At 48.1% G+C, this 25,796-nt stretch overlaps 10 protein-coding genes across 10 annotated transcripts; 4 read left to right on the top strand and 6 right to left on the bottom strand.

Moving 5' to 3' along the window:
• Positions 1 to 188: 188 nt before the first annotated feature.
• Positions 189 to 1,635, bottom strand: I303_100900 (uncharacterized protein; the record flags this gene model as incomplete). The annotated part of the gene is made up of 10 exons (XM_065968219.1): positions 189 to 217; positions 291 to 368; positions 456 to 615; positions 727 to 834; positions 910 to 944; positions 1,013 to 1,026; positions 1,106 to 1,172; positions 1,394 to 1,436; positions 1,509 to 1,531; positions 1,593 to 1,635. The coding sequence occupies 10 exons, from the start codon at positions 1,633 to 1,635 to the stop codon at positions 189 to 191; spliced, it is 600 nt and encodes a 199-aa protein (XP_065824291.1).
• A 411-nt stretch (positions 1,636 to 2,046) lies between these two features.
• Positions 2,047 to 4,817, bottom strand: I303_100899 (uncharacterized protein; the record flags this gene model as incomplete). The annotated part of the gene is made up of 2 exons (XM_018404269.1): positions 2,047 to 4,547; positions 4,682 to 4,817. The coding sequence occupies 2 exons, from the start codon at positions 4,815 to 4,817 to the stop codon at positions 2,047 to 2,049; spliced, it is 2,637 nt and encodes an 878-aa protein (XP_018266923.1).
• A 328-nt stretch (positions 4,818 to 5,145) lies between these two features.
• On the top strand, positions 5,146 to 6,962 carry I303_100898 (uncharacterized protein; the record flags this gene model as incomplete). The annotated part of the gene is made up of 8 exons (XM_018404268.1): positions 5,146 to 5,287; positions 5,358 to 5,509; positions 5,599 to 5,676; positions 5,777 to 5,928; positions 5,990 to 6,104; positions 6,173 to 6,197; positions 6,316 to 6,692; positions 6,777 to 6,962. The coding sequence occupies 8 exons, from the start codon at positions 5,146 to 5,148 to the stop codon at positions 6,960 to 6,962; spliced, it is 1,227 nt and encodes a 408-aa protein (XP_018266922.1).
• Positions 6,963 to 7,557: 595 nt separating this feature from the next.
• On the bottom strand, positions 7,558 to 8,783 carry I303_100897 (uncharacterized protein; the record flags this gene model as incomplete). Its single annotated transcript, XM_018404267.1, has 3 exons — positions 7,558 to 8,251; positions 8,345 to 8,592; positions 8,688 to 8,783. The coding sequence occupies 3 exons, from the start codon at positions 8,781 to 8,783 to the stop codon at positions 7,558 to 7,560; spliced, it is 1,038 nt and encodes a 345-aa protein (XP_018266921.1).
• Positions 8,784 to 10,350: 1,567 nt separating this feature from the next.
• On the top strand, positions 10,351 to 10,902 carry I303_100896 (uncharacterized protein; the record flags this gene model as incomplete). The annotated part of the gene is made up of 1 exon (XM_018404266.1): positions 10,351 to 10,902. One exon carries the CDS (start codon positions 10,351 to 10,353, stop codon positions 10,900 to 10,902), a length of 552 nt encoding a protein of 183 aa, XP_018266920.1.
• Positions 10,903 to 11,563: 661 nt separating this feature from the next.
• On the top strand, positions 11,564 to 12,649 carry I303_100895 (uncharacterized protein; the record flags this gene model as incomplete). Its single annotated transcript, XM_018404265.1, has 1 exon — positions 11,564 to 12,649. The coding sequence occupies one exon, from the start codon at positions 11,564 to 11,566 to the stop codon at positions 12,647 to 12,649; it is 1,086 nt and encodes a 361-aa protein (XP_018266919.1).
• A 330-nt stretch (positions 12,650 to 12,979) lies between these two features.
• Positions 12,980 to 16,087, bottom strand: I303_100894 (uncharacterized protein; the record flags this gene model as incomplete). The annotated part of the gene is made up of 11 exons (XM_018404264.1): positions 12,980 to 13,480; positions 13,606 to 13,674; positions 13,735 to 13,827; positions 13,893 to 14,150; positions 14,211 to 14,286; positions 14,359 to 14,495; positions 14,560 to 14,890; positions 14,962 to 15,129; positions 15,207 to 15,404; positions 15,475 to 15,605; positions 15,692 to 16,087. The coding sequence occupies 11 exons, from the start codon at positions 16,085 to 16,087 to the stop codon at positions 12,980 to 12,982; spliced, it is 2,358 nt and encodes a 785-aa protein (XP_018266918.1).
• Positions 16,088 to 16,637: 550 nt separating this feature from the next.
• I303_100893 (uncharacterized protein) lies at positions 16,638 to 18,092 on the top strand (the record flags this gene model as incomplete). The annotated part of the gene is made up of 8 exons (XM_065968218.1): positions 16,638 to 16,798; positions 16,866 to 16,880; positions 16,959 to 16,967; positions 17,043 to 17,258; positions 17,326 to 17,439; positions 17,502 to 17,583; positions 17,660 to 17,932; positions 18,021 to 18,092. The coding sequence occupies 8 exons, from the start codon at positions 16,638 to 16,640 to the stop codon at positions 18,090 to 18,092; spliced, it is 942 nt and encodes a 313-aa protein (XP_065824290.1).
• Positions 18,093 to 18,627: 535 nt separating this feature from the next.
• On the bottom strand, positions 18,628 to 19,156 carry I303_100892 (uncharacterized protein; the record flags this gene model as incomplete). The annotated part of the gene is made up of 2 exons (XM_018404262.1): positions 18,628 to 18,691; positions 18,903 to 19,156. 2 exons carry the CDS (start codon positions 19,154 to 19,156, stop codon positions 18,628 to 18,630), a joined length of 318 nt encoding a protein of 105 aa, XP_018266916.1.
• Positions 19,157 to 20,766: 1,610 nt separating this feature from the next.
• I303_100891 (uncharacterized protein) lies at positions 20,767 to 25,684 on the bottom strand (the record flags this gene model as incomplete). Its single annotated transcript, XM_018404261.1, has 23 exons — positions 20,767 to 21,026; positions 21,094 to 21,200; positions 21,257 to 21,324; positions 21,383 to 21,657; positions 21,710 to 21,794; positions 21,854 to 22,041; positions 22,104 to 22,280; positions 22,339 to 22,430; positions 22,484 to 22,803; positions 22,858 to 22,974; positions 23,030 to 23,144; positions 23,193 to 23,284; positions 23,340 to 23,449; positions 23,500 to 23,587; positions 23,648 to 23,723; positions 23,780 to 23,963; positions 24,020 to 24,128; positions 24,181 to 24,340; positions 24,394 to 24,497; positions 24,548 to 24,802; positions 24,864 to 25,124; positions 25,192 to 25,289; positions 25,360 to 25,684. 23 exons carry the CDS (start codon positions 25,682 to 25,684, stop codon positions 20,767 to 20,769), a joined length of 3,666 nt encoding a protein of 1,221 aa, XP_018266915.1.
• Between the last annotated feature and the right edge of the window lie 112 nt (positions 25,685 to 25,796).

Genomic DNA, 25,796 nt, shown 5'->3' with positions numbered 1-25,796 from the left:
CAACATATGCCAGCAACAGCTCGCATAGTAATTCACATAGTCAACACTGATGCGTGTCTTATCGAACAATACACATATATAGAGGTTCACGGAAACCAATCGTACATCTTCGCCTTCTTCTCGCGGACTAACATGTAATTCTTGCATTGACTCCCCTCCCAGAGACAAGGTTAGTTCCGTACGTCTGATCAGGTTTGGAGATCTTCCCATTCGTCAGCTAAGAACAAACAAGTACCATACCACTCGATCAGCTGAAGTCAGGACGAATGCCGCGTTCATTCTGAACTGACTGATTCCCAGACTAGCTTTGAGAGGTTCCATGTCAAAACCCAAATTACTGATATAAGTGAGCAACATCAGAGTATTATCTACGCCGTCAATCGTGAGCGTTCATCTGGCGTTATCTGATCAATGTACGACCTAGTGCAATGTCGCTGATAGTTTGGTCAACTTACCGGTCCATCTAACGGCAGAATCTTTGCACGTCTTGATAGCTTTCGACTTGCGGTCGTACTTGATCGGATCGGCAGCTCCGAAGGCTGATAATTCCTTTTTGAGCGAGGAGGAATTTTCGTTCAGCCCGTCCAACTTCGAGATGAGTTTACGTCTTTCGGGCTACGTTAAACGCACTCAATTGAGTCAGCCATCGATCTCTCTGCTTCTGTGACGACTTGTTGACACAGCGAAACGGATATGTGAAAGCTGATGGTTGCTGACGATACTGACCGTATCTTCTCTGCCTTTCTCGGCGTCTTCGATAGCAGCTTGCATCTCCTCGATCTTCGCGTTGATCCCTTCGAGCTCTTTTTGGTTCTTGGCGAGAAGAGCTTGTTTCTGAAGCACATGAAGAGCTGACGTCAGCTTAGCTCACTTCTCTCGTCGCGGAGGAAGTTCATGAACATAGCTCACTGTGGCACCTGCTGCACTAGGAAGAGACCAGAAATCTGTATATCGATCAGTAAGTCCTTTTGGAAAAGTAACGAGACGGCGCGGAAACACGCTCGAGACTCACAATTCCCCGTCCCACTCAGGTTGAGATAGCCATCAGCTCAGCCCAACCCGTATGAAACGAGGACGACATTGATCAGACAGAAAGAATACTGACATTTTATCCATTTGTACCAGGCCATCACTGACTATATCGTCCAGAACTTCCTTGACGGATTGTACAACTGCAACATCAGGATTCATGAGCTCGCCTTCCTTATTGAGTCCAGGGTAGAGAGGAGGGGAAGAAGAAAAGAAGGAAAAGACTCACCAATACCTTTTGTCTCTGGATATAGTGGTGACGATCATATGGTCAGCTCATCTCAGCTATCGTGGGACGTGGAGGTATGGAAGATAGTTCTTTCCTTGATTTCCTTTGACATTTTCAACAGGGAAGGATGCTTACTAGGAGCGATCTTTTCCAGTTCTTTCAACGAATAAAATTCTGCCTGACACAGTAATAATACAAGTAAGCTATCAGATGCCAGCCCGGAGGGAACACAGGAGGAGCAGCAGCTGACTGTCTCATGGAAGATCTCCAGCACTATGAGATCAATCAAGGCCTCTCGTCAGTATACAGTCAGAATCGAATAATCTTGACTCACTCTTAGTTTTCTTCTCTTCTAATGATAAACCTCGCTTGGACATGTTGGATATGTCAGTTTGGATCGGATCGGAAATTCAGTATATGGAATGCAACGATGATTAGTCACAGGAAACAGAGAGAAAAAAGAAAAGCAAATGAAGAGTCAGTGCTCATTTCACTACGCATCTGAATATATATACTATACATCGTAGTCCACGATCAAAGCTGACTGGACATTATGTAGGAGCAAGTTGATTGTAGATATTTGATGGCAAATTGTATCAGTGGTCCGTGCCTAAGTCAATCTGATCCAAAGGACCTTTTCTTCATTCATCTTCGCGTGAGCAATACACGCCGATCACCGAATGAATCTTATCCTGATAACAGTAAAAATGCATACTTTACACCGCACTCCCAGCTTACAATGCTAACACCTTCCAGTGTAACAATATCAGTCTCTCAACCAGTCTATTCTACTCGACATCGTCTCCTCCTCTCCTTCGTTTGGATTTCTTCGCCTCACGATGTTTCTTCTTCCAACCCTGAGTCAACTCCAATTTCTCATTCTCCCATTTAGTCTTCATACTCTCATCCGTCTCTCCCGGCTGTCTACTGAACGGCGGCAGAATCGAGTGATCCAGCACTTCTTCACCATTCTCATCTTCACGTAAGATCGGTACACCCGTATGTAATTCATTGAACAGATTCCTCGATTCTCCCTTTCGACCATCCGTCGCCATCGACGTTGATCCTGCATCCGTTGGAAAGGTGAAGAATAATGGCGAGTCCGCTGCTGACGAAGCATCAAATTTCACTTTGCCTCTTCCGCTCGACATGGAAAGTAATTGAAGTGGTTCCAACGCCACGTCCCCATTCTCATCTGCTTGACCAGCCGAAGTCTCTTCTAGGATAGGTAGAGGAACGTCGAAATCTTCATCCAATTCTATGTCTTCTCCGAAATTAGCCATCAACGAGAACCCTCCACCGACACCATCGTTTGAGGTAGATCCGAAATTCAATGAAGAGGTGGTTTGGGGCGCGAACATATCTTTCAGACCATTTGATTTAGGCTCGACTTGCTGTGTGGGGGCTAAGTCTGGTTTTTCTGGACTTTCTCCTTCCTCATCTTCGGCGGAGTCAGACTCTTCTTCGTCACTTTCAGTATCGCTGTCTGTTTCGGATGAATCGGAAGTCGAGTCATCACTATCATCATCCTCGGATTCGTCGTCATCGTCTCCAGATCCACTCCCACTGCCACTTGAGCTCGAGCTAGATCCACTACCCGAGCTTGATGCTTCGTTGCCCTCGCTATTCTGTCCATCAACATCCATATTCTCGTCTTTCTCGCCCGACGACCCACTCGAGCTACTTGAGCTACTTGACTCACTCGATCCTGAGCCGGAGGTAGAAGCGTCCACCGGTGCTTCATTGATCGGTACATCCACGTAAGGTGCTTGTCGTTCTTCATCCAGAATATCGAATTTTGGTCCAGTCACGGGATATGAATCCTCATCCGTGGTAGAAGTGCTTCGTCCTCTGGCGATCTCCACTTCATCGTCGTCATCTGACTCTGAGAACACCTCCCAAACAACCTTCTCTTTCTTAGCTGGAGGTGACAGGTCTCCTATCAGCGAGCCAAGCACGCCCAGAGCGGATGATCGCTCAGCCCGAGCCGAAGCCAGTATCTGATCCGGAACCGAGGGTTTGGTGTTGCCGGTCAGTTTCTGAGTCTTTCGGGATATTGGTGTTGGAGAAGGCGAAGGTGATTTGGCCTTTCTCGCAGGGAACAGAGGCGATGAGGATCGTTGGGCGAGATAGTCAGACTGAGCGGCATCATCTTGCGCGACTTGTGATATCGCATCATCGTCGACTTCGCCTGGACGATCAGGGAAAAGGGGCGAAGAAGGTTGACTCGTCTGCATGACGGGTGCATCGCGAGAAGGGAACAAAGGCGAAGTGGGAGTTGATTCTTCTTCTCCAGGCTGAGAACTTCTCGTTGGAAATAAGGGTGACAGGGATCTCGCATTCTGTTCGAGAGGAGCTCGTGATGGGAATAACGGTGATGATCCTCCTTGGCTTGTCTGTTCCTCCTCTGGCTGGGTCTCTTGAGACGGCTTCGCAGATGATATCTCGTCGTCTCGAGTAGGGAACAAAGGTGACTCTTCCCTGGCTTGCTCGGCGGGTAGATCTCTCTTGCCAAACAACGGTGAACTGCTTTGGTCCCGATTAGGTGAGCCACGATCCGCGAAGTTGTATTCGTAAATGTCTTCTTCTGGCGTGATGACTCTCCTCTTCTTCCCCCTGACAAGCTGTTCTTCCACGACTTCGCCTGTTGCATTGGTCTTTCTCCATATTCCCATCACTACTTGACTATCTTCTTCAATGTCTTCCTCATCCTCTACCTCCATATCCTCGTATTGCCAAACCCCTTCTTCCGAAGGATCCAGTCCCTTTGCCTCCTCCGAGAGACCCTTGTCGAACTCTTTCGGGGTTATGTACACCGAGCCATATATGATCGGGTTGATCACTCTTCTTCTCAGCCTTTTAGGCGGTCCACTAATCCCCACTCTCTTCTTGTCCTTATTCTCCTTTTTACTTACAATCTTAGCCGGCTTAGATAACGGATGACTCGGTCTAATAGCCAGAGGCCTGACTACTCTTCCATCATCTTCATTGACCACCCAGAAAGTCTTCTTAATTGCCAAATCTCGAGTCACAAGACGTTGATCTTGAGCGAGTTTACCCATATCTTCTCCACATTTCGACTCGACCCGCTTCCTCTTTTTGTCGAGCTGTCTTTTCGTCTCCTCAGCGCTGAGATCAGGTGGATTATATCGAGTTGTGTAGTCGGGTTTGGCTTCTGCCAGTCGGAGTTGAGTGCCTCGCCAGAATGAGCCCGAGAGGATGTTTAGGCATTTCTTCAGTTGGGCAGGGGTGGTTTCTAGAGTCAGGAATGTGAATGGACGAGGTTGACCTGGATACACAAGACAAGGAGTCTGAGAATCAGCTGGGGCTGTCAAAGATCAAAGATATAGAATGGAGGTGAGAGTGATCCGACATACATCAGACATGAGGTATGAGGCATGGAGAGAGACGTGTTTCACTCACCGAAAGCATCAGGCTTCAACTCCTCGACGTTGGTTACTGTCCCGAAACTTGAGAATCGTTCTTTGATATGTTGTGCTGTGATCGCAGGGGTGAGACCGCCGACATGCAGTCGCTTCGTCATGGTAGGATCGACCATTTTCTTTTCCGAATCTCCAGTCCACTTTACAGTGCGATCATCGACTTTAGGTAGAAGAGAAGGTCGCTTCATCCAGGCCATAACGATTTTTGCGAAGAGATTGCGAAGAAATCTGTTCATCCCAGGCACGCATTCAAGATAAGTGAGATCACGTGATATAGATTTACCAAGTCGAACATGACTTTAACCTCGACGCGTTGAGAAGTCAGTTATTTCAACAGCGTTGAGAACGTCTTTCCTTTACTGAGAACCTGTCTACTCCCTTCGCCCTGCGGCTCGTCAGCATCATCCCGCTCTGGAAAATCCAACCAGCGGATCCAATATCACAATGAACCAGAGCCAGCGCCAGACTCGCCATGCGAATGCTACCAACCTTCACCGTCTATTCATCCAATCGATGTTATCTCGAAGGGCCCTGAAGGAAGATATAGCTCTGGAGATGTACAAGCGAGCTGTCGGAGCATGTCGAGGTGCGTGCGCACATATACAGCTGACCATCAGTCTTCGTTTGCCATCAGCTGATCTGTGATCACACGCAAGCCGTCGATGATACATTTCGACCATTGCACGAGACCACCCTCAGGGGGTTTAGGACTTTCCTTTCTGATGTCTCGGATTTACTGCATGATTTGGGGATGGAGGTGATCACGGGTCAAGAACAGACGGGGAAGGGTAAATCATGGGTCGTGTTGGTGAGTCTCGCGTCACACTTTTAATCCTCGAATGTACATATTCCAAGGCAAAGGAAATGAAGTTGCTGACTTCATGCGATATGATTTAGAGGAATATAGATCCGAGTGAAGTGGCAATGCAAGCTACTGATTATACGCCTTTAGAGATTGACTACTATCGACGAGTGGTCAGTCATTCTATCTATCCCGTCCCTTCTCATGGATATCCAATTGTCAGACGTGTTGGACGTAGGGATGCTAAAGATTTCAAATCGAATCAAATGACAGGTGAAAGAAATTATCGAGTCGTACCCTGCCAACTCGGTCTCACATGGTCAAGCATTGACAGTCGTCAGCGAACTGGAAGGACACATGACGAAGCACAGCGGTGAAGCTTTGCTGAATTCGTTTTGCTCCCGAGGATGGCTCAGCAAATCCAAGTGAGCTTTGTCGATGATCTTTTTCCCTTCCTAACATTGCTGACCTATACCTCTTCGTCAGACGAGGAAGATACACCTTGGGCGTCAGAGCTGCGATTGAGCTGGAACCGTATCTCAAGCAACAATTCGAAGAATACATACAGAATTGCAAGCACTGTAAGAGGTTGATGCTAGATGTGAGCACTCGCCACGATCTCACATTGTTGCCAGAGTTATCAGTAGCTGACGATGCTATCATACTCAGGGTGTGTGCTGCACCACCGATGGATGTAGGTCTTAGGTCTTCTGCAGATTCCAATTTCACCTCTACCATATCGTTGGACTAAACTTAGACGAATATCCGCTTAGAAGTGGGACAAGATCGCTGATACTGCACATTGCTATTAGGCGAATCACATTTCCATTCATACTGCTACGCCTCCCTGCAGAAACTCCCTCGACCCTCATGTCCAGGCTGTAAAGCGCTGTTCGCTGAGAATGAACCTACGCCGATAGGCGAGAAATCAGTCCCTAAAGCTGACGACGACTTCATCAACCTGAGGACGCGTAAGAGAGCAAGACCGAGTACCCAGAGTCAAGTGAACGGCAAAGTCAATGGCAAAGGCAAGAATCGAGCCGCGCAAAATGGGGATAATGGAGACACTGAAGATGACGATGACGATAACGATGAAGATGAGGACGAGCTGGAAGATGAAGAAGGTGCTATCATCACTAGAAGAAATGGGAGTGGGCGTGGGAGTGGATTTATCGAGAGAGCTGGGCCGGTGAGCATTTATCAGCTTCACTTGACCTCGCCCCAATGTGACTCATATACTGAACTTTAATATCGTTGGCATCGTTATTGCTAGTCCGACTGGAGAGTCGATTCTAGTTCCAGACCTAGACGATCCCAAACACAACGAAGAAGCTATGTTCCGGAGACGCAATTCGATGACGACGATGATGATGAGGATGATGATGATGCTCGACAAGAAGAGGAAGAGGAAGAGGAGCCGCCCAAGAGCAGACGCAGGAGCAGAAGATATGCTGAATGATCAGATATGTAAGGAAGATATCTTCGGGTCTACTGGCCTCGGCGCTCCTGTCTGAGTATAGCATGATGGTACGATGGGGCGATACCGATACTAACGCACCTACACACTGTATACATAAAATAATGAAGAAATGACCATGGGGTTGTATTATAATCATGTCACAGTATGTAAATTATCATCATATGGTATTCAGGGTGACATAAGTTGCATGATGACATGACATGACATGACATGATAACGTGATAACGTGATACCGTGATATTTCGTCTGATACACCAGTTCAATCTTCAGGTTCTTCTTCTACTAAATCTATTTCTACTGTTCTACTGCTCACGGTTCTGCTATGAGGTGAGATTGAGCTTTGCGCATATCTGTTAATATACTTCCACAATGAATGCGGCGACACTGATGAGTAGTGTTTTCCTGTCGTTCAAGGATTGGTGAGATTAGTGATTGGGCCGTCATATGTATTTGTCGGTCATGTTGAGGTGAAAAGAGTGTCTCGTCGTAATTGTAACGGATACTTCGCCTAAGGATGAACCGAGAAATCCCGCTACTGTTGAATTTAACCTTTGTGGCTTTTGAGGCGTCTGACTCAATCTGATCTGATCCTCTTCCCACCTATTCCATTCCTTCTCCCTCTCTTACCCCCTCGAATACTGCTCAATCCTCTCAATCCCAACTCGCGTCTAACAACCCCTTGATTCTGGCCATGATCCGTCTCAGGCAGACCACTTTCATCCGATTGATCGGACGCCGGGGTGTTGGTTTCTAAATGAGGATGAGACGAACTTCTTCCCAGAGGTCTATCCATTGGCCTTTTATCGTCTACAGCACCATATCCCGTTCGAGCGACGTTGACGTCAGGAATGGTATCGGCGCAATCCGCATTTGTATCATTGAGTCTACTGAAAAGAGCTGGTCCAGGACTTCTTCCCCTTCTACCTCCTGTCTCCTCGCCCTCTTCCAAATCTAGACCAAGCGGGGACCTATCTGAAACGGTCAAGCTCCTCTTCCTTCCTCCCCGTCCTACGCTGATACTTCCAAAACGCGGGATCTGGTGAGGTGCGAACCCCAGTTCACTTAGATTTCGAGGCTCCGAGGCGGATCGTCCTAGATTAGGCGCTGATGGCCGGTTGGGCGATGTGGATTCAGTCGATGCGGACGTCATCGTCGTTGTCATAGGGTTCAGAGATGAGAGTGGGCGCAGAGCATGTCTTCCTGTGTAGGGGGTACATGGTAAAGAGGGGGTCGAGGGGAGTGATGGTGGATGGAGTGGCTGCATACGACTATCGATAATTTGGTCAATCACGAAATTATGGTCAATTTGCGAATTTGTGGGATTTATCTGGCTAGTATCGATAACTTTGCGATCCACTCACCCGCCATAGGCCCTCGAGATACTTCCCAGTCTTTCTCTACCTTCATCGCTGAGCCTCGAGCTACTGCCATTCCTCTTATTCTCACCAAAGAGCCCCGAACCCAAGCCAGATTTGGTCGGTGAGGTCGGCTCCGAGCTCCATAGTGGTACTGATCCCGGGGAGGATATATTCGGTAGGTTCGGTCGTGCTTTCTTGACGGGAGGTGTAAGGACTGTATGAGGTGAGGGAAAGAGTGGTTCGAGTTCGGGCTATGCGATATCAGTCGACACAACCCAAAGCGTGAGTCAGAGCTCGAGAGGGGGCGTGTGTACAGGTAATGAAGTGGCGGAGTAATATTACTCACATCGCTGCTGGAGACCTTGTTTCTACCCCATCGCCATAGAATCATACATGGGAAACAAGCTAACATCCCTCGATTGGGTTGGAAGTCTTCGTCCATATTGCTTCTCATCGGTTTGATGCCGTTTGAGGGATCAGTACTCTTGCAGCAGTACAAGGTAGTCTCGTCTTCGGGCTAGTCTACGGAAAGTATAGTCGATGACCCTCCGAATATAGAATGTCAATGAAGACTTGGCCGATTGAAAAGTGGTTGATGGAGACAGGAAGGAAATACAAGTTCTCTCGATCGATGGCGATGGCGATGAAAATAGTTGACGCTCAGTCCAGTCAATCTGATGAATCCCTTTACTGATCTAGCTAGTGTCGTATCAAAAGCCACAAAGGATAATCAGATCCACCATCCACCATCACATTGACGGCTGATGTCCGTGTCCCTACCTCCGTCTTCGGGTCTGTGTCCTGTCAATCTTTTGTATGGTCCGAAGGAGAACAATAGGAAGAAAAGTCGGATCAGCATCAATAGGGAGTATGTTGATGGGAGTACAGTAATCGATATCAATACATGACGTACCAACTGATCTTGGGAAGAGCTAGTCAAACTTAGTCAACTGAATTTTTTCGCACAGCACCGTCAAGCGAGTTCTTCCTGGTCTAGCCTGCCGTACAGGGGATTCAAAGGTATCCCTCAGATGACAGGGCCAAGCCATGTTGAAATCCTAGCCTATCCAAAATCTAGATTCAACGTGACCAAGGTGACCTTTCAAGTTGAGTCAACCTGCGACTCGCCCCATCTTGTAGATTAGATATGGCGTGTTTTGGCAAACTTTCGATTTCAATACGCAGCATAGCACACTATGCCGTGGGCGCATTTCTGGTCAGATCGCCTTCTTGTCCGATACAATTCAAACAAAAAGAAGACAAAGAAGAACGGTAACGGTCTGACCAAATCTAGGAGATTTTCGCATCAAACGAAAAATTTGATGGGCGTTGTTGATCTGTGCGGCACTGTGACCCTTGCTTCCCTTCACTTGGTCTTGAGATTTGATCGGAAATTTACACCACACGCTCGTACCTCCTATCCACATTTTAGCGTCAAATTGTGCCACCGCACGGTCCGTTGTTCCCATCAAGTCCCTTTGAATGGGTGTATGACGTTATTTGCACACAAAATTCAGCAAGACTCTATGTCACGGTGGGAGTGCTTTGCCTGACGACTATTTCTCTGGGCGCGCAAGAGGTGTTTCCTAGTGACGGTGAAAACTGGCATCGCCTCAAAGTCTATGACCATATCGCCACAAATGTTCAGTACTGTACATATCGTTTTTGAGTGGCACTTTCCCTCCTCTTGGTCAAAGTACCGTAACTTAGTGCAGCTGAGGTTGAAACCTGTATTGATCATGGTCGCCAAATAGGTATACTGATGTAATTCAACTTGGAAGATCATCCTTTGTGGTAGTTGCTGCGTATGACGTATATTTGCTCACAATAGATAGTAAATATCCCACCTTTGTACACTGCTTAGCTCTGATATGAAAAAGGCGATTCGACACGAGCTCTGCCATGGAGCAGGTAAAGTATCGAAGCCTATATATGCGTAGCTGCATGATCTGCGTACTGTACAGCGCTTTACTGTATCACAGGAACGGGAACCCCATGATTTTTCAAAAATGCCGGCGACTTACAACGACGATGGACCAGGATATGGGCAATCAGAGATCAATGGTGCTCGGTGGCAAAAACAACAATCAATTTCGAGCGGCCAGACATCAAGTTCCGCCCACACCATTGATTCCAAAGAAGAAGAAGAGCTCCCATGGGAGTCTCACAAATTCACTCTGACTTCTACTATACCGAACATCTCATCATTGACCTCAGAGCTATCACAATTGGGTCCGATCATCCCCACCATCCGAAAATTACAGACTATCTTTAGCGAGATCCCACGGTATGAGGAGGAGGGTATGGAGGTCACGCTCGTCAACCAGCTGACCGAAGCTAGGTTCCGCTCGGAAAGAGACGAAGAATCAGGTATAACCTTCTGGAGAGGCTTAATCTCCAGACGGGCTCGAAACGATAGGTATTTCTCTTCAATTCCGTATAGTATCATAACGATATGTGCAAAATCAAGGACCACCTGTGAGTGTAGTATCGGCCCAGGGGACGCTCCAAACAGCATCGAACGGTCGACATTCGGGAATCCTTCGGAAGATCTGTTGTGAACCATGTGCATGCGAAGAGTAAAGGAGAAAGCGACCACGTAGAGGTACCTGGTAGTCACATGAGAAGCAAGCTTGGTCTCGGATTCACAACGACGAACATCATGCAAGATCGCGTGACACTCATCGTGAATCGATATTGAGCGTATTGGGGTGTGTTAGTTACTGCACAGAGCCCTTCCCCCCCGCGGGAGCGCTCCTTTGCTTCCAGCTTTCGGAGTGCGGTATATCACACATGACTCTCAGAGACAGTGACATGTAGTGACATCCGATGACGACACCGATGCTCCAATGCGATGCCACAGAAAGGATCAGATATCAAGGGAAGTTTTGAGTCTGATTGTGTTTCAAGCTGCTCTAGGACACACCTCTGACCTTTGTGGACCCACGAGTGCTGCGCCAAATTATGTCCCACAGAAATTCTCCTTTCTAACTGAACTTCTTGCGAAGACAGTAGGAGCAAGGTCAAATTTGCCCCGTCACTCTACTCCATCTCACAGTATTTATTTCTAATAACCTCTCGCCACCTCAACTCATGAATTTGGACCTCTATCAACTTACATACAGCCGACTGTACTCCCTCGTGCCCGCTTCTTGATCTCACCCGCTCTCTTCCCATCATCCAGAAACAGTACCCGATCAAATCTACACATTCAAGCGTACAATGAACACTCATATGACATTCCCCCTGAGATCGCGTGGCGATTCAAACAACAATCACCATACCCTTGACTCATATTTCGAAGGATCGTACACTCAAGCGCCGAAATCCGAAGCCGAAGCCCAAGCCACAGCCGCTTTTTCTCGCCCCGAGGGTTCTTGGGTAAACGACGAGATTATCGTCAGCACTACCGAGCCTGATGTCTCAGAGCTACGACGCAGTGGCGAGGATAGCTCAGTGTGCGGGGTGATCGGCAAATTACAGGAAATCATGAGTCATCTACCCCCGGAATTAGAGAAATACAGTTCCCTCACCTTGACTCACGCAGGGAATTTCGCCCATATGACCTTGGCAAATGCCTCCCAGCAGAAGCCAAGCACATCAACTAGATTCAGGGGTAGGATCATTCGTCAAGAAGACTACGTCGATCCTCAATTCGATACCATGTATGCGCAAGCCTCATCCCTGGATCGACCGCCCGAGATACAAATCAAGCAATTCCTCAGAGATGGTAGATTCGAACCCGATTTTCTCGGTCGTGATGGGTGGTACAGCGTGTATTTCGATCTCGTCCAGCAGATCGGTTCTGTGCAATCCTCGGGCTCTGCTTCTTCTGCCTTGTACAAAGGCGGGGTGCTAGATGCAGGGTACGGGGTCGGGGACGAGGACGAGATGTTTGAGGTGATTCCTACTAGACCTGATACAGCGGTGTATCATTCCAGAGGGGTGGAAGATGACTTTACCTATATCGAATCTACTCCCAGCCTGCTCGAATCAGAGCCAGACAATCCTCCTCCCTCCGTCGAAATTGAAAGGGATAATCTTGATAAACTGAACGACTCGTTTCAACCTCTATGGGCGCAACGCAAATTCACAGACGACTTGCAGAGAGTTAACAGGATCTGTCAAGTGTTAAGGATGAAAGACGATTCCGAAGCCCTGCGGAACGATCCGCGACGATATGAGGATTCACTTTACGTGCAATACACAAAGAAAGGTGGGAATAGAGTAGAAATTACTCAGTCCATGAAACCGGATGATCCAAACAACAGGTTCTCCGCTGTTGAGATCCATGGTCAAGGGAATTAGGACTGAGGATTCGCCTCGATTCGGTGAGAGCACAGCAGAATCTCTTTGGAAGCGGCAAAATTCCGCTCGTCGTACAGAAATCAAATTCATGTACCGTATTGTGGCTGTCTCTGTGACCTGGAAATTCATAATCTTGACTTGATCTTTCTATATTTTCACATTCCCATTGATTCTCATACTGGTGGTATGAGTGATATTAATGGGATTGAAAAGTCTCGATGCATATGTGAATTGACCCTGCTAGATGCAGTATGTACTGCCCTTACCAACCGCTTGGGGTACAGCGCTCACACCCCAAAACCGTCTCAGAAATGACTAGTCTCGAGCCTATCATGCTTGATCACGCGGATCTCCAAGTCCTTCTTCCATCGCATCCTCAACACCCAAATTCAAACCTAATCCAACCCCACTATCACGCCTAAGTATTTCCCCCTTCTGCTGCTGATCAAGTTCAGCGCCATCCTCAATCGTCTGTCCCTCTTGTGGGTCGATCGCGTCCGACCCGATATATTTCTCCGTATCCTCCTCGTCCGATTCATCGATCTCACCAACACCAAGGGCAACACCAACCTCCTCTCTACCTCGCCTCAACATTGTCTCACCAAATTCGTATCCCTCTTTAGGATCTAGCACTCTGGCACATACTTCGCCGTACGCTTCGTATATCTTCCTCAGGGCTTTGCGATGTATGATATCTGCCAATCTGGCTGAAGACAGCAAGGCTAGTCTAGGTGAATTGGACGGGTCGATGGTAGTGAGCCAATTTGAGAAGGTCGATAAGGCCGCCGTGAGGGATTTGGGGGATGTCGTAGGGAGTCTCGAGAGTGGGGTCTATGCGAGCAACGTGTCGTAAGCAATATGACATTGAGACTCGAGTATGTTCAGAGACCCGCTGCGGAAAGTTGCACAGGATCAAAGAAAGTGAGAGAGAAACTGGAAGTAACCGTTCCACTCACCTCTGCAGGTCTTGTTCGAATCGTCCGCATGACTGGTGCCAGCCCACACTGCTCAAGCAGTCTGCCGTGCTGAATAAATACACGAAATCAGCAAAAATAGTCCACCAACAAGTATCAAGGTTCACCCACATGCTCAAATGTCATACTCTCAACATGTCCCCGGACATTCTCTTCGAGCAAGACCACCCGCCTTGTGGTGAAATCGTACACCTGGAGGGTGTGCTGCAGCAATGACTCGGATCAGTCATCTTATTACGCGGGAGAATTTGAAAAAGATCCGGACATACCTGTAAATACCCAAGACAGTTCACCATGAACAGGTCCTTTTCCCAATCTCCGCCCACCGAGGACTTCCGCATCTCCGCCATCCGCTCGCACATCTCTACACACGGATCAACAGATTTGTCAAGCAATTCGGCAAGATCCGAATCTGATTCTCGCTCCGAGGGGTCGACTAGGGAGGATGAGTAAACGGAAAGGAGCTCTCGGAGGATCAGGCAGAAGTCTCGTAATGCCAATGGTGGTGAGAGGGTTGCGTCGGGTGGCTGCGAAGCGACAAGTCACAAGCACTCAGTGTATACACAGGCCAGGCGTATCTCACTCACATGTAAAAATCGCAACAAACTTCGTCCTTGAGCATCGAGATTCTCGAAGAACGCTGTATAAGCTTGATCGTGTATCCTACCCAGCTTCCTCGTCAGCTTTTTTCCGTTCGTTGGTGAGTTCGGAGACGTTGACTACGGAGAGGCTTACTCCTGCAGGGTCCTGCAAAGCAGCGCTTCCTCTCCTATTGTCTTCTTCATGGTGATGAGATAGAATTGTAGGAGATTGGCAATCTTGTAAGCCATAATTATACCTTCTTGCGATTTGATCGTTTGCTGTATTCGCAACTACAGACATCAAAGTCAGTCAGAAAGGCCTCGGCGTGGATTGCAAATGATCTCGGCGACTCACCTTCAATGGTCTGCCTAACCCTTCGAGATGTTTGTCCATCGCTTCCGCAACCATCAATTCCTCTTGACCACCTTCGGCGTACACCCATTCCCTCTCTGCTCCTACCATACGCTGCTTGTCTTTCACGCCGAATAACCCATCTAGGAATTCATGTTCACTCGCTGTAGCCTGATGCACCCACGCGAGCATATCACCAACGTATCGAGTTGGATCGTGAGCGTGCAACTCGATCGGCCGAGGCAGACCATTCGGACCGCCTCGCGTCAAGGCGTCCAGGAACGCTTGGAGGATCGAAGCGGATCGAGTCGACGTCAACCCTTGTAGAGCGTCTCTGAATAGATGAAGCCAGTAAGTCAGCGTAGATCTGCAGACCATCGAAGCTGAGACAGGTGGAAAACGCACTTCAGTAAGGGTGGTCTTTCCCTCAATCGGCGAATTGCTTCTCTCATGACAGGCGACACTTCCAGCTGGGTCTCCCTGGTGAACTGCCTGAACTCGAACTGACACCATCGATGTATCTTTTTGTAGCCCGATTCCATCTGATCCGACGTCGCTCGCATGATGTCCAGACTGCGCTCGCAGAAGTCCTGTATATCAGCCTCCGGCGGATGACCTGCATATGTACCGGCTTATCGTAGAAGGCTCACCCAGCTTGCATCTTCCCTTCTTCACCTCCAAGCAAAACTTCGCAGTCTTTCCGTATCTTCTCCGTGCGGTCCAAGGCATCAAATAAAGCTTGACCAACAGCTACCTCCCTCGATCCCAAAGCCGCCAATTCGCTTTCGGATAGGGTAAATTTCGATAGGAATAACGTTATCAGTGATTGACGAAGTTGAGCTGAAGCTCTATCATATCGCCATCCGACAGTCAGCGGTATAGACTTATTGGTATACGGGATTCATAGGTATAGCTCACCGCTGTGAACGCAATCCATCTGCTCTTTCCAGGAGGTATTTTGTCCCGCTATTTGCCTGATCGAGCTCAGATTGCACTTGATCGCAACGGACTTGCATTTCTCGCATATGCTCTCGAAGGACCTCCAATTTCTGTGACAATGATATCGATGAGCATGCTGATCATGCCTTTTTGGCACGACGAGCGAAATGGTGACATAGTGGGAAAGGGAATTTACCTCGTCAACTTCGGCAAACGCTTTCAAGAAGTTTTGACTCCCGGTAGCAAGCGTACTTTCGATATCCTTCTTGAGCCATTTCCTTGCCGTAGCCGCACTCTGTCCTTTCAATGTCCGTCGTCTGGGCAGACCTTCCTCCACATTATCCGAAGTGAAACCATCTTGTTGATCTGATTTGCCTTTGCCTTTGATCGTTGAAGAGGACGAAGAGTAGAATGATGATACTAGTTCCAAGGCTTCTCTAGAGGAAGGATCATCGAATGAGGTCCCAACAGTTTTGTAGATCCTCAGAGAGATTGGGTTGGTCCTGCTTGACGGTATAGCGGTCGGTGCGGAGAGCGACAAGGAGAGTGAACGGGACGGAGAGCCTGTCGGAGGAGGGGAATGCGCTGACATCTTGTGAGCGTTTCCTGTGGTGGGAGTTCACTTCATCAGGTGATGACGGATCTTTCTCGCACTGCGACGATTGTGCAGGACATGAGCAGTCCGCTAGGAGCCAGATTATCGTGATCACTGCTGCCCTCCATGCTACCACTTGATGGACGTGACTTGCGACGAGGCCGAACTGAGAATGCGGGGTATATCTGATGTCTGATTTAATCGCGTTGACCATTTAAGGGATGAGTGAGTGAGGTAAACGCGTGCGTGCAATCATTCAACCTTAACAAGATGCCGATGGGCACCGCAAACATCCAATAACCTAAACGAAGAACCACGTAACCCACAACCCACAACCCATATTCATCCGCCTTCTACTCTATACGTACATTCCCAACCTACTTTCCTCATCATATCAGGACTGGAAAGACACAGCGAGAACAGCATATAAGAAGCAGGACCAACACATCATTTCTGCTCAATTGTCACTTACATCTCAGCCACCTCATCGAATCATATATTGTCGGAGAACTAATAAACACCTCAAACTTCTGAAAGAGTCATTATCATGGCACCAACAACCAGATCAAAACAATCTACCCCTGCACCGGAATATCCTTCCGAGTCCACCTCGACTGCCCTCTCGCCTGGTATCGGTGGCGATATCAAGCAGAGACCAAGGGAAGGCAGTCGAAGTCGAACAAGAGAGGAAGTATGGGATCCCAAATAGTAAGTAGGCGATCACTGATAAGGAATTTCTTCAAGTTTTTGAGCTGACGATGATCCATCCTGATAGCGCTGTAGACCTTGCGTAAGTGTGACAATAGTCCGACATCGAGTATGAACGCTGACCTCATGAATCTCATGCTCTGCCTCCATCGTCGTGCAGAACTACGACGTGAGTAAATGTAATCCTTTCATCCTTATCTTCAGCAATATGATAAGCTGACAACTTCTGGTGGATGTCGTGTAGCATCGACGAGAATGTATTCCTCTTCGTGCCAAACTTGATAGGATACGTCCGAGTCATCACAGCAGCCGCATCGCTCGTGTTCATGCCCTATCACCCTAAATTGTGCACTGCTCTTTACTTCGTCAGTTGCATGTTGGACGCGTTCGACGGTATGGCCGCCCGAGCATTAGGGCAAACTTCCAAATTTGGCGCGGTCTTGGACATGGTTACCGACAGGTCAGCTTACGTCTCTCTTCACCTGTAGAAAGCTCAAGCTGATTTATGATTGTTTGATCAATGACAGATGCGCCACCGCTTGTCTTTTGACCTTCTTGACCTCTGTGTACCCAAACTGGTCGCTGCTCTTCATGTTCTTGATCACCCTCGATTTCTCATCCCACTACATCCACATGTACTCGTAAGTCATGTCCAATCGAATTCGCTGAGCCCAGAAGCTCATTCCAAAATCTTCATAATTAGATCATTGGTCACCGGATCATCTAGTCACAAAACAGTCACTTCCGACGTTTCGAGAATTTTATGGTACTACTACAATGATTCTGTAAGTTTGCTTTTATCGCATCGCATCCTGCCCAACGAGTCGTAATCTATTCCTTGCTGACGCCATTATTCTGTAGCGAACCCTCTTTATCTTCTGCTTCGCCAACGAAGTATTCTTCGTATGCTTATACCTCAACGCATTCTGGACTACTCCAATCACCTCTTCCTTCCCCATACCCGGCATCCTGACCGCTGAATATGCTCTCGGACAACACCCAAAGCTCTTCGGCAACATCATCTACTACTTGACCAATCTTACTTGGCCTCAAGTAGTAGGATTGGTGACTTTCCCAATCTGTTTCGGTAAACAAGTCATCAATGTCGTCCAATTCTGGAAGGCTTCGAAGATTGTGAGTGCAGTGCCCAGACATATATGCCACGATTCAGTATTTTTCACTCATTGGTAAGGCTGACATGTGTTTTGGGTGGTCGGATTAGCTTGTCGGTGTTGATTTGGCCGAAAGACAGAATGCTAGGACACAAGCTGCTTTGAAGGCCAGAGGACAATGAGGTTTTTCAAATGGCCAGGGAGGTAGTTGATCAATTAGGTATGACCTTATCTACCTAATCCGCACGCGAAAATGGAGGCTGCAAGCTAGCTGTTTGGTTCCCAGAGGACATGGGGTTTCCTGCTCAAGAGCATACAGAGGGGGAGAGGGAACAGAGGAGATTTACGTCTTTAAACTCTGAATATAATACGATAATATCAATAATGAGCTGCCACCAATGAGATAGATGGAATTGATATGCTTGACTCGAAGCTGAAGTTCCTCATTCAATCACTTTGCTTGCGGAATCGCTTCGAACTATTGGTTAACTTCGCCACGTTCTGATTGAATGGCGCAGCAGGTGGATCCATGGTCGTAATTCCAACGCTGATCGTTGAGGACATACATCTCACCAATCTCTCTACTAACTCAAATCGCAGAATTACTGATTTTTGACCATAAATGAGCTAAACTCCCGTCCCTCTCCTCGCATGACCGTTGACAAATCTGGAAGTGGTCAGTTGAATCGGTAAGTTACCGCATCATCACATATTATGTCATCGTGATTGTTGAGATTTAGATTGTTTCTGTGATTCTTCATTCTTCGCCCGTGTCATAGCGCTATGTACAGTATCACACAGTGACATTAAAAGTAACAGAAACAGTAGCGGTAATATCATCCGGAATTGAGATACAAGTACCGTAAGTCAGCATAAAATCAATCAATGAGAGGCGAGCACGAGACACTGTACCGTATTTCAAGCGGATGTACGGTACGAAAAAACAGCCTCGGAGCTTTGACAGAGAATCAGAATGTCAAAGTCGCCCTCACCTGGATTCACCGTAATTCCGAGTCGTGTCATCCTTCGTATAGCTGATCCAATCGCCCGTGGGTAATACGGTTCGCTGAGTAGTGAATGGGTTATTCGCTCTCCATTCCGCGAGCTCATTGAGGGTTGATTGAGAATGTTGATGCAAACCAGTAGGATCAGTCAGGAAATCGTATCCTGACCCGCTGGTAGTAGCGGTGTTGGTACCAGTGTTGCCAGCAGCAGTGCTTCTGTGATTATTATTGCTCGAGGACATTGTAGATGCAGCTAGATGATGACTGAGTGGGTTGATTACAAGCAGTTGTGCGTTGTGGCGTGGCAAAGAAGTTTGTGGATAAACAAGAGATTTGCGGAAGCGTCCCCTCCTGGATGCCGCTTTTATAGGTAACTTGCAACGCTGAGAACTTCGCTCTGCAATGACTCGGTACAGCGAATTACATTCCCGACCGACGCTCATGAACAGATATGCGACTCATACCTTACGGATGACGTCGAGCCTGACCGAGGTCTAGAGATGATGTCTCAGTTCATTTCATTCAGCGGAATAAGTTCTTGCTTTGTGAATCTACGAATATCACATCGTAGCATATTGCAAGCCGATGCAGAATGCCAAGCACGGCTTTGCCGCTCAGCTCGTACTTCGTTGGTGATCTGATCTTATCTAATCAGTCATCTTGTGCGCCTTTGGATTGCAATGATGGTCAGTAGATTACGGAGAATTGAGAGATTCTGCTTCTGTAATTTCGGACTTACCTTTGCGATAGCACGTCATGAAGCACTCAAGACCGAGGATTTCGAAGGTAGTTAGCATTGTGCAGTACAGCTTTGTATTCAAGGTCAAGAAAAAGTGCCGAGTCCCGCCGAAACCGCTGGGAAGGGAAGCAAACAGACAGTACTGATGCTCATCATTGCAATCAGGACCGTGGTTGGAATCGTCCTTTGTCTCTCAGACCGAGCAGGATCCGGTGATGAATAAAGCTCAACTTTGGCCCCAGAAACATCATCGGCTACGGACGAAGAGTCCTGTAATTTGTATTGGAGATGCCGCTGCCAGTACTGTATCATACGAAACACTCCAACGGTACCGTGCAGCAGCAGACCGAGACTCATCCAATTCTTCGGACTGCAACACCGCTCAATGAGGTGGCTTTGGATCAAATTTCAGGATCGAGCCTGCCCTTTGTCTTCGGTACTGAACAGCTCGGTGATGATCGCTCAGAAGTCGGAGCCGCAAAAACACACAATAAATAAGATACAGTGTCTTCTTTTGATGGCACTGTTGTACAGTATCAGTTCACTCGTTCAGTCCGATGCAACATTGGGGTCCATAGGTGGTACTTTATGCACAGTACATCATCTCGTCTCGTCATGATCACAGCAGCGTACCAAGGCAAGGCTCGTCCGAGATGTCGTCAATGTTTCCTGAAACTGAATCTACAGTATTCTACTCCCTGCGACTGGAACGGAGTGCCATGAGCCACTCTCGCCAGACGTAAATTCTTTGCCTCTTTCAGGTATTTGTGTACTGTATGAATGTGCGAGTTTCGACTAAGCATCGAAGTCTTTCGGGGTGATTGACCTTCTGTATCGGGCAATGAGTAATTAGAGTCAATAATCAGCAATGCTGCCGAATGCATTCCAGTCCAGTACAGTCCAGTCCAGTACAGTACAGTCCAGTACAGTCCAGTCCAGTCCAAGCGATTCGTGATCGCCTTCCTTGGGGACCGATTGGCGGGAAGTATACCGAGTCTCTGAGAGGTCTGAGAACAATGAATCACTGAATTCGGTGTGCATGTATACAATCTTCACCTCGCTATACACAGCCCAATGTCATGGAATAATTTGACTCAAAGCTGAGAGTCCAATTCACATGACGATATCAACATCCCCTTCTTCCCTCTTCTCATCCTCTATATCACACTTGACCAATTCCGCCACTTCCCTTATCCTCTCTTCTAATCCATTTTCGGTCAAATACCTATTCAAGATCTCGATCTCCGTCTCGTGATCCGCCATCAGAGCCGAGATGTCTTCCGCTGAGAAAGTAGGGAATCGAGCTGCCAATTCTGCCGGTAAGGGAGGTTGAGACGATGTGAAAGGCGAGAGTATGAAGTTTCTCGGGAAGTCTGCAAATGACGCATCCGTTAGTCAAAGACAGCTGGGCATGCCTGTAACAGTATGAATGGGGCTTACCCTTGATGTCGTTCACCAGCTTGATCGTTTGATAAGCTGAGGTACTTCGCACTTTGGACCTCTGCGCCTGTTCACTTCGCCCAGTTGTATTGGCAATAGCCGCCCAGCTACATATCGAGTCAGTACACGAATCTGGTCGCTTAGATTATCCACCTAGACTCACTCGTCACGTATATATACTCTCCGCCATACTGATAACAATGCTACTTGCTTCCTACCTTCCGGCAACGACTGCAAAAAGCATCAGTCCCTTGATCTGTGTTATTGACAACTTTAGTTTGTGACTCACAGTATCTCCAACCAGCCTTTCCAGAGCCAACGCCGCATCACCCGCTCTCTCAAAATTGTCTTTCAGAGTCAGAATATCTATCAGACCTTCCAGATCTAATGTCAAGCCATCCGTGAGTTGTTGAGCGAAATTTGTGAACAGTTTTTGGAAAGCAGGTCGATTGGAAAGAAGAGTGATTTGATCATCCAACTTGGTCGTGCGATGACGTTGGCGCGGGGACAAGTACTCGATGAGAGATGATTGTACATTGACCAAATCGAGCTCATCGTCCAGCTCTATCAAAACGGCATCAGCTGAATGCCGACAAGACTGGGCACCCGAACGCACCTATCAGAAGTCGTTTTCTGTCTTCATTTACGCCCTTGGACCTAACATCTGCTACAGCAGCAAGCTTTGCGATACTTCCGATCAACTGTCGACCAGAAAATCAACCTCTGGGATCGACCAAACAGATGACGGCCGTGCACTCACATGTTGTTGCCCCAGTTTGGTCGTGCTGTCGTCAACCATCACATCCTTCAACGCATGAGCAGCTTCGTCGTATCTCTGGAAAGCTAGATGATGCATCCAGGCAAGTTCAGGGTAATGGTGTTCCGCAAAAAAGCGCGTGACGAGCGCTCCATAGACTTCGTCCTGATTGAGCAGCTCGTACGCTTGGCCTGGTAAAGGTTCATTCGCGTAAGCGATCATGTCTCAAGCATTCAGTGTAGTGATAGCTCACCCTGATCGATATACCATTGATACAACACAAACGCAAACTCCTCCCCGAACCTCTCAATATACCTTTGCAGTCTAGCGGTGTCTGGTCCTGTTTGAGTGTGGCACAACGCCACCAGTGTCGAGTAGTCTGTGTGATTTTCCGCCAATTCGTACGCCTCTGACAAGCGGTCAATCGCCACTATATGATTACCAGCGATGAGCGGGATCTTCTGTTGACGATTCGGTGTGGAGCTTACCGAGCGGCCGTATCACCCTAGGCTTCATCTCTGCCCATCTCTCGCGCAATTGCACGCCTTCTTGAGGATCAGCACCTTCATCGATTTCCCTTCTAGATCCGCACACGTCAGTATGGTAGCCAGATACAATAGACCGCAAGCTCACCTAGAGGTAGCTCGACACTTGTCCTCCATATTGGTGCATAAAGCTGCAGCTAGTATGGCCATTTGTCCCTTCAGCCTAGATTGCAATTGTTGTTCCTTTTTCAGTCCCGGTTCGGCAGTATCTGAGGGAGGCTCATCGATGGCAGATCCCAGGTCGCGGCTACGCTCCTCTATCAATTTTTCTGTGGTGGTATATAGGGAATCCAAGGCGTCCAGTAGCGAGTCTTGTGCCGTCCACATTTCAATTGCTGGCTTCTCTCTATCTATTTCGTACGTGTAGAGCTCTTCCTCTCGGTATTGAGCAGCGGCTCTTTCTACAATCTACTCGTCCGAAATCATCAGATAGGGAGCTAAGGGCAATCTCAGGCCACTTACAATGAAGATTCGATTCGCTTCTACGACCCAAGATGACACTTCGTTACGGGTGACTGAGTCCAGAGCGGCGCGTGCTGTTTCAAATGCGGTCTCGAGTACTTTGTCGAGGTTTTGTACCTATACTCTTGGCATCAGCACATGCGTCACACTATCAGCAGCATATCGGACGAACTTGGGCTCGGAAGAACAACCGTATGAAGTCTTCCTCTTCGACAATATCTGCCTGGTGCATATAGGAGTATATCGAGTCAGACAAAAGCGATTGGGGTGACCGGGTATGTATTTGACTGAGACACCAATCAGCGCGGACATCATACAGGATGACTGCGACTCACTCCATTTGGCGATTTTGGTAATCCCAAAGTTCAATCGCGCCCTTGATCTTCTCTGCATCTCGCGAAAGCTTACGCCGTGTACTTTGCGGAAGCTTTGATTGAATCGTCAGTCTGGGGCAAGAGGTCTTGCAGCGCAAACAAGCTTACCATGGTCAAAAGACCATTGTGACGAATGAAGTTCATCAGTTCTTTCAATCGCAAAAGTCTGTCGCTCAAGTGAGATCGGATCTCAAAGATTCCGGGCATATATGGTGAGCCTGCACCTCTGTCAGCACTGATGCGCGAAAGTATCGGATGACGCTCTCACTTGACGAAACGATCTCCGCCGAAACTATTTCCGCAGCTTCGGCTAAGTCACCTTGGAATCCTGCTGGCAAATCGAACGACAAGGGATTCTGCAATTTGGATATAGCGGCTTAGCAGTGAAACGGTTAGGAAGTCCACATAAGACTCACATCGCTGCGCTCGCCGAAGAATACAGCTTGTTCCATCTTCGACTTCAGCCTAGCTGTCGCAGACGAGGTCTGAGTACTATGGGACAAAATCAATTAGCGTGCTCAGCTGACATCTGCGATTATCTGACATACGGTGAGTCAGAAGAACCTGACTTTTCGAGTGCCTCGATAGACATCAGACCACCGAAAGCGGGTATGGCAACGATTGAGGGTAAATTTGTGCCTTTCTTTGATGATGTCGCAACGATAGGACCTGCACCGATGAAAGCATTTGGGCCGGTATCCTTCAAAGTGATAGCTTCTTCGTACGGAGAACCTATAAGATGCCGAATCAGTCCCGTCTGGACGGCAGGACGGTGGATTGGCGCGTACCTTCATCCAGAGACACCATCAAGACGACCTCGGCGAATCTGATAAATGCCATTGAGCTTCCCGGTGGCACGAGTAAGCGAGGTACATCGAGCATCCGAGGATCAGAATGCTATCTCCCACATCAGTTTCGTACTGAGACAACCAAGCGATGCTGAACGTACAGCGAGATATGATGTATCAACGACTCTGGAGATGACGAGAGACTGAGTTCTGGATTGTGTCGAGAAAAGGACAATTGCATGGGAATTATGCAATCTTGGATATTCCGATGTACCGCTTTGTTGCTCGACGTAAGATATGAGCACCGCGAGCTCACCTTGGCTGTTTAGCCAATCAGCATGTTGAAGGTGTAAAGGAAGATTAGTACCACTCACCCGGTACAAACTATATCGTTCAACTCTAACGAGACATTCCCGATTGACCAGCTGTCAAAGCACCAACTGCCGACTGCCTCGTGAAGGTCATATTCCTGTACATACTGAGTACGAATTTCGGGCTTCAGCTCAAATCCTAAAGGCGAGAACTCACCCTATGGCCATCGGCACCGAACGCCCATTTCTGTAGCATTCGTCTGGCCATGATATATAAATCGCCTCCTGCGCTTGCTACTGACGATATGCCGTCTCTGTCTTCTCTAGCATTGAACAGTTGCGGAGATGCCCTGCCGAACATACCACCAGGTCGTGTTAATTGAGTTAACGTTGGTATGAGTCGTCCTCCCTGAGACGAGACTGTCAATCGAAAAGCGAGCGAAGATGAGGTTGTAAGAAGGAAGTTTTGCGCCTGATGGATTTGTTCGATCAGCTATTGACTCCTGTAGAGTAAAAGATAAATGGACACATACATCAATTTTCCACAATTTCTCCACGGCATCCGCTTCGCCCAGCTCAACGTAGATCTCTTGAAATCTGTCCACATTTGCAAGAGCAACACTCATGCTATCCCAGAACCGTATTTCCCCAGAAGTAGATACAAGGATCATACCTGGTTCAGATGAGGCTGAGCCAGTATATAAAGCTGCCAACGTTGGTGCTTGAGTAGGTGTAAGGGAATAAGAGACTGGCGGTGAAGGGAAAGTATATGTTGTTGGGGCAGAATGGGTTCTCTGAAGATGAACAGAGCCAGTCAGATTATACACAAAGGTATAATGTGTAGTCTGTGACCTGACTCACCCTGGTATAGTTCCATGCTATGCACATCGAGGGGGAAGTTACCATCGCGAAGCCGCTTTTTGGGTCAACATGACCAGCGATTGGATGAGCAACCAGATCTGTCATCCGATATGACAGTTCAGCTAGACGTCGAGCCTGCATTGAGATTCACCACATCACTCAACTCACCAGAGTTCCTGACCAGGGCAGCTACTTCTTTCGGTAGCAGCCCCAGGCTAGATACTAAATGCCTTTCATCCCTACTCCAGAAGACTCTACTGTTGTCCTGGCTTTCATCGACCCTTGTAGTCCGCACAGTGTCTCCGGCAGACGACGTTGGGGATCCTCCGCGCTTCACTATGCCCAGCCGCGATGACCTCACTGATGGAGTGGGCGCCTGTGACAGAGAAGCGGATTCGGCGAAGATGGAAGGTGTTTGATGCCTAGATCGAGCTACGGATGCACGCGAGGCCGCCTTCCGCGGTGTCGCTCGAGTTGACGGAGAGTTGAACATCTTGGCTTTCTTCGCTCCCCGTCTGTGCAATACCGCTGTGTGAAGTAGATGTAAGACAGATGGCTAGGATCGCAAGGAATGTTGTCTGTTGTCGATGGTGTGTTGCGGCTGG

Source organism: Kwoniella dejecticola, chromosome 1, assembly GCF_000512565.2.
Source record: "Kwoniella dejecticola CBS 10117 chromosome 1, complete sequence".
NCBI lineage: Eukaryota > Fungi > Basidiomycota > Tremellomycetes > Tremellales > Cryptococcaceae > Kwoniella > Kwoniella dejecticola.
The sequence above is the reverse complement of the archived record's forward strand: the minus strand, read 5'-3'. Positions and strand labels throughout refer to the sequence as shown.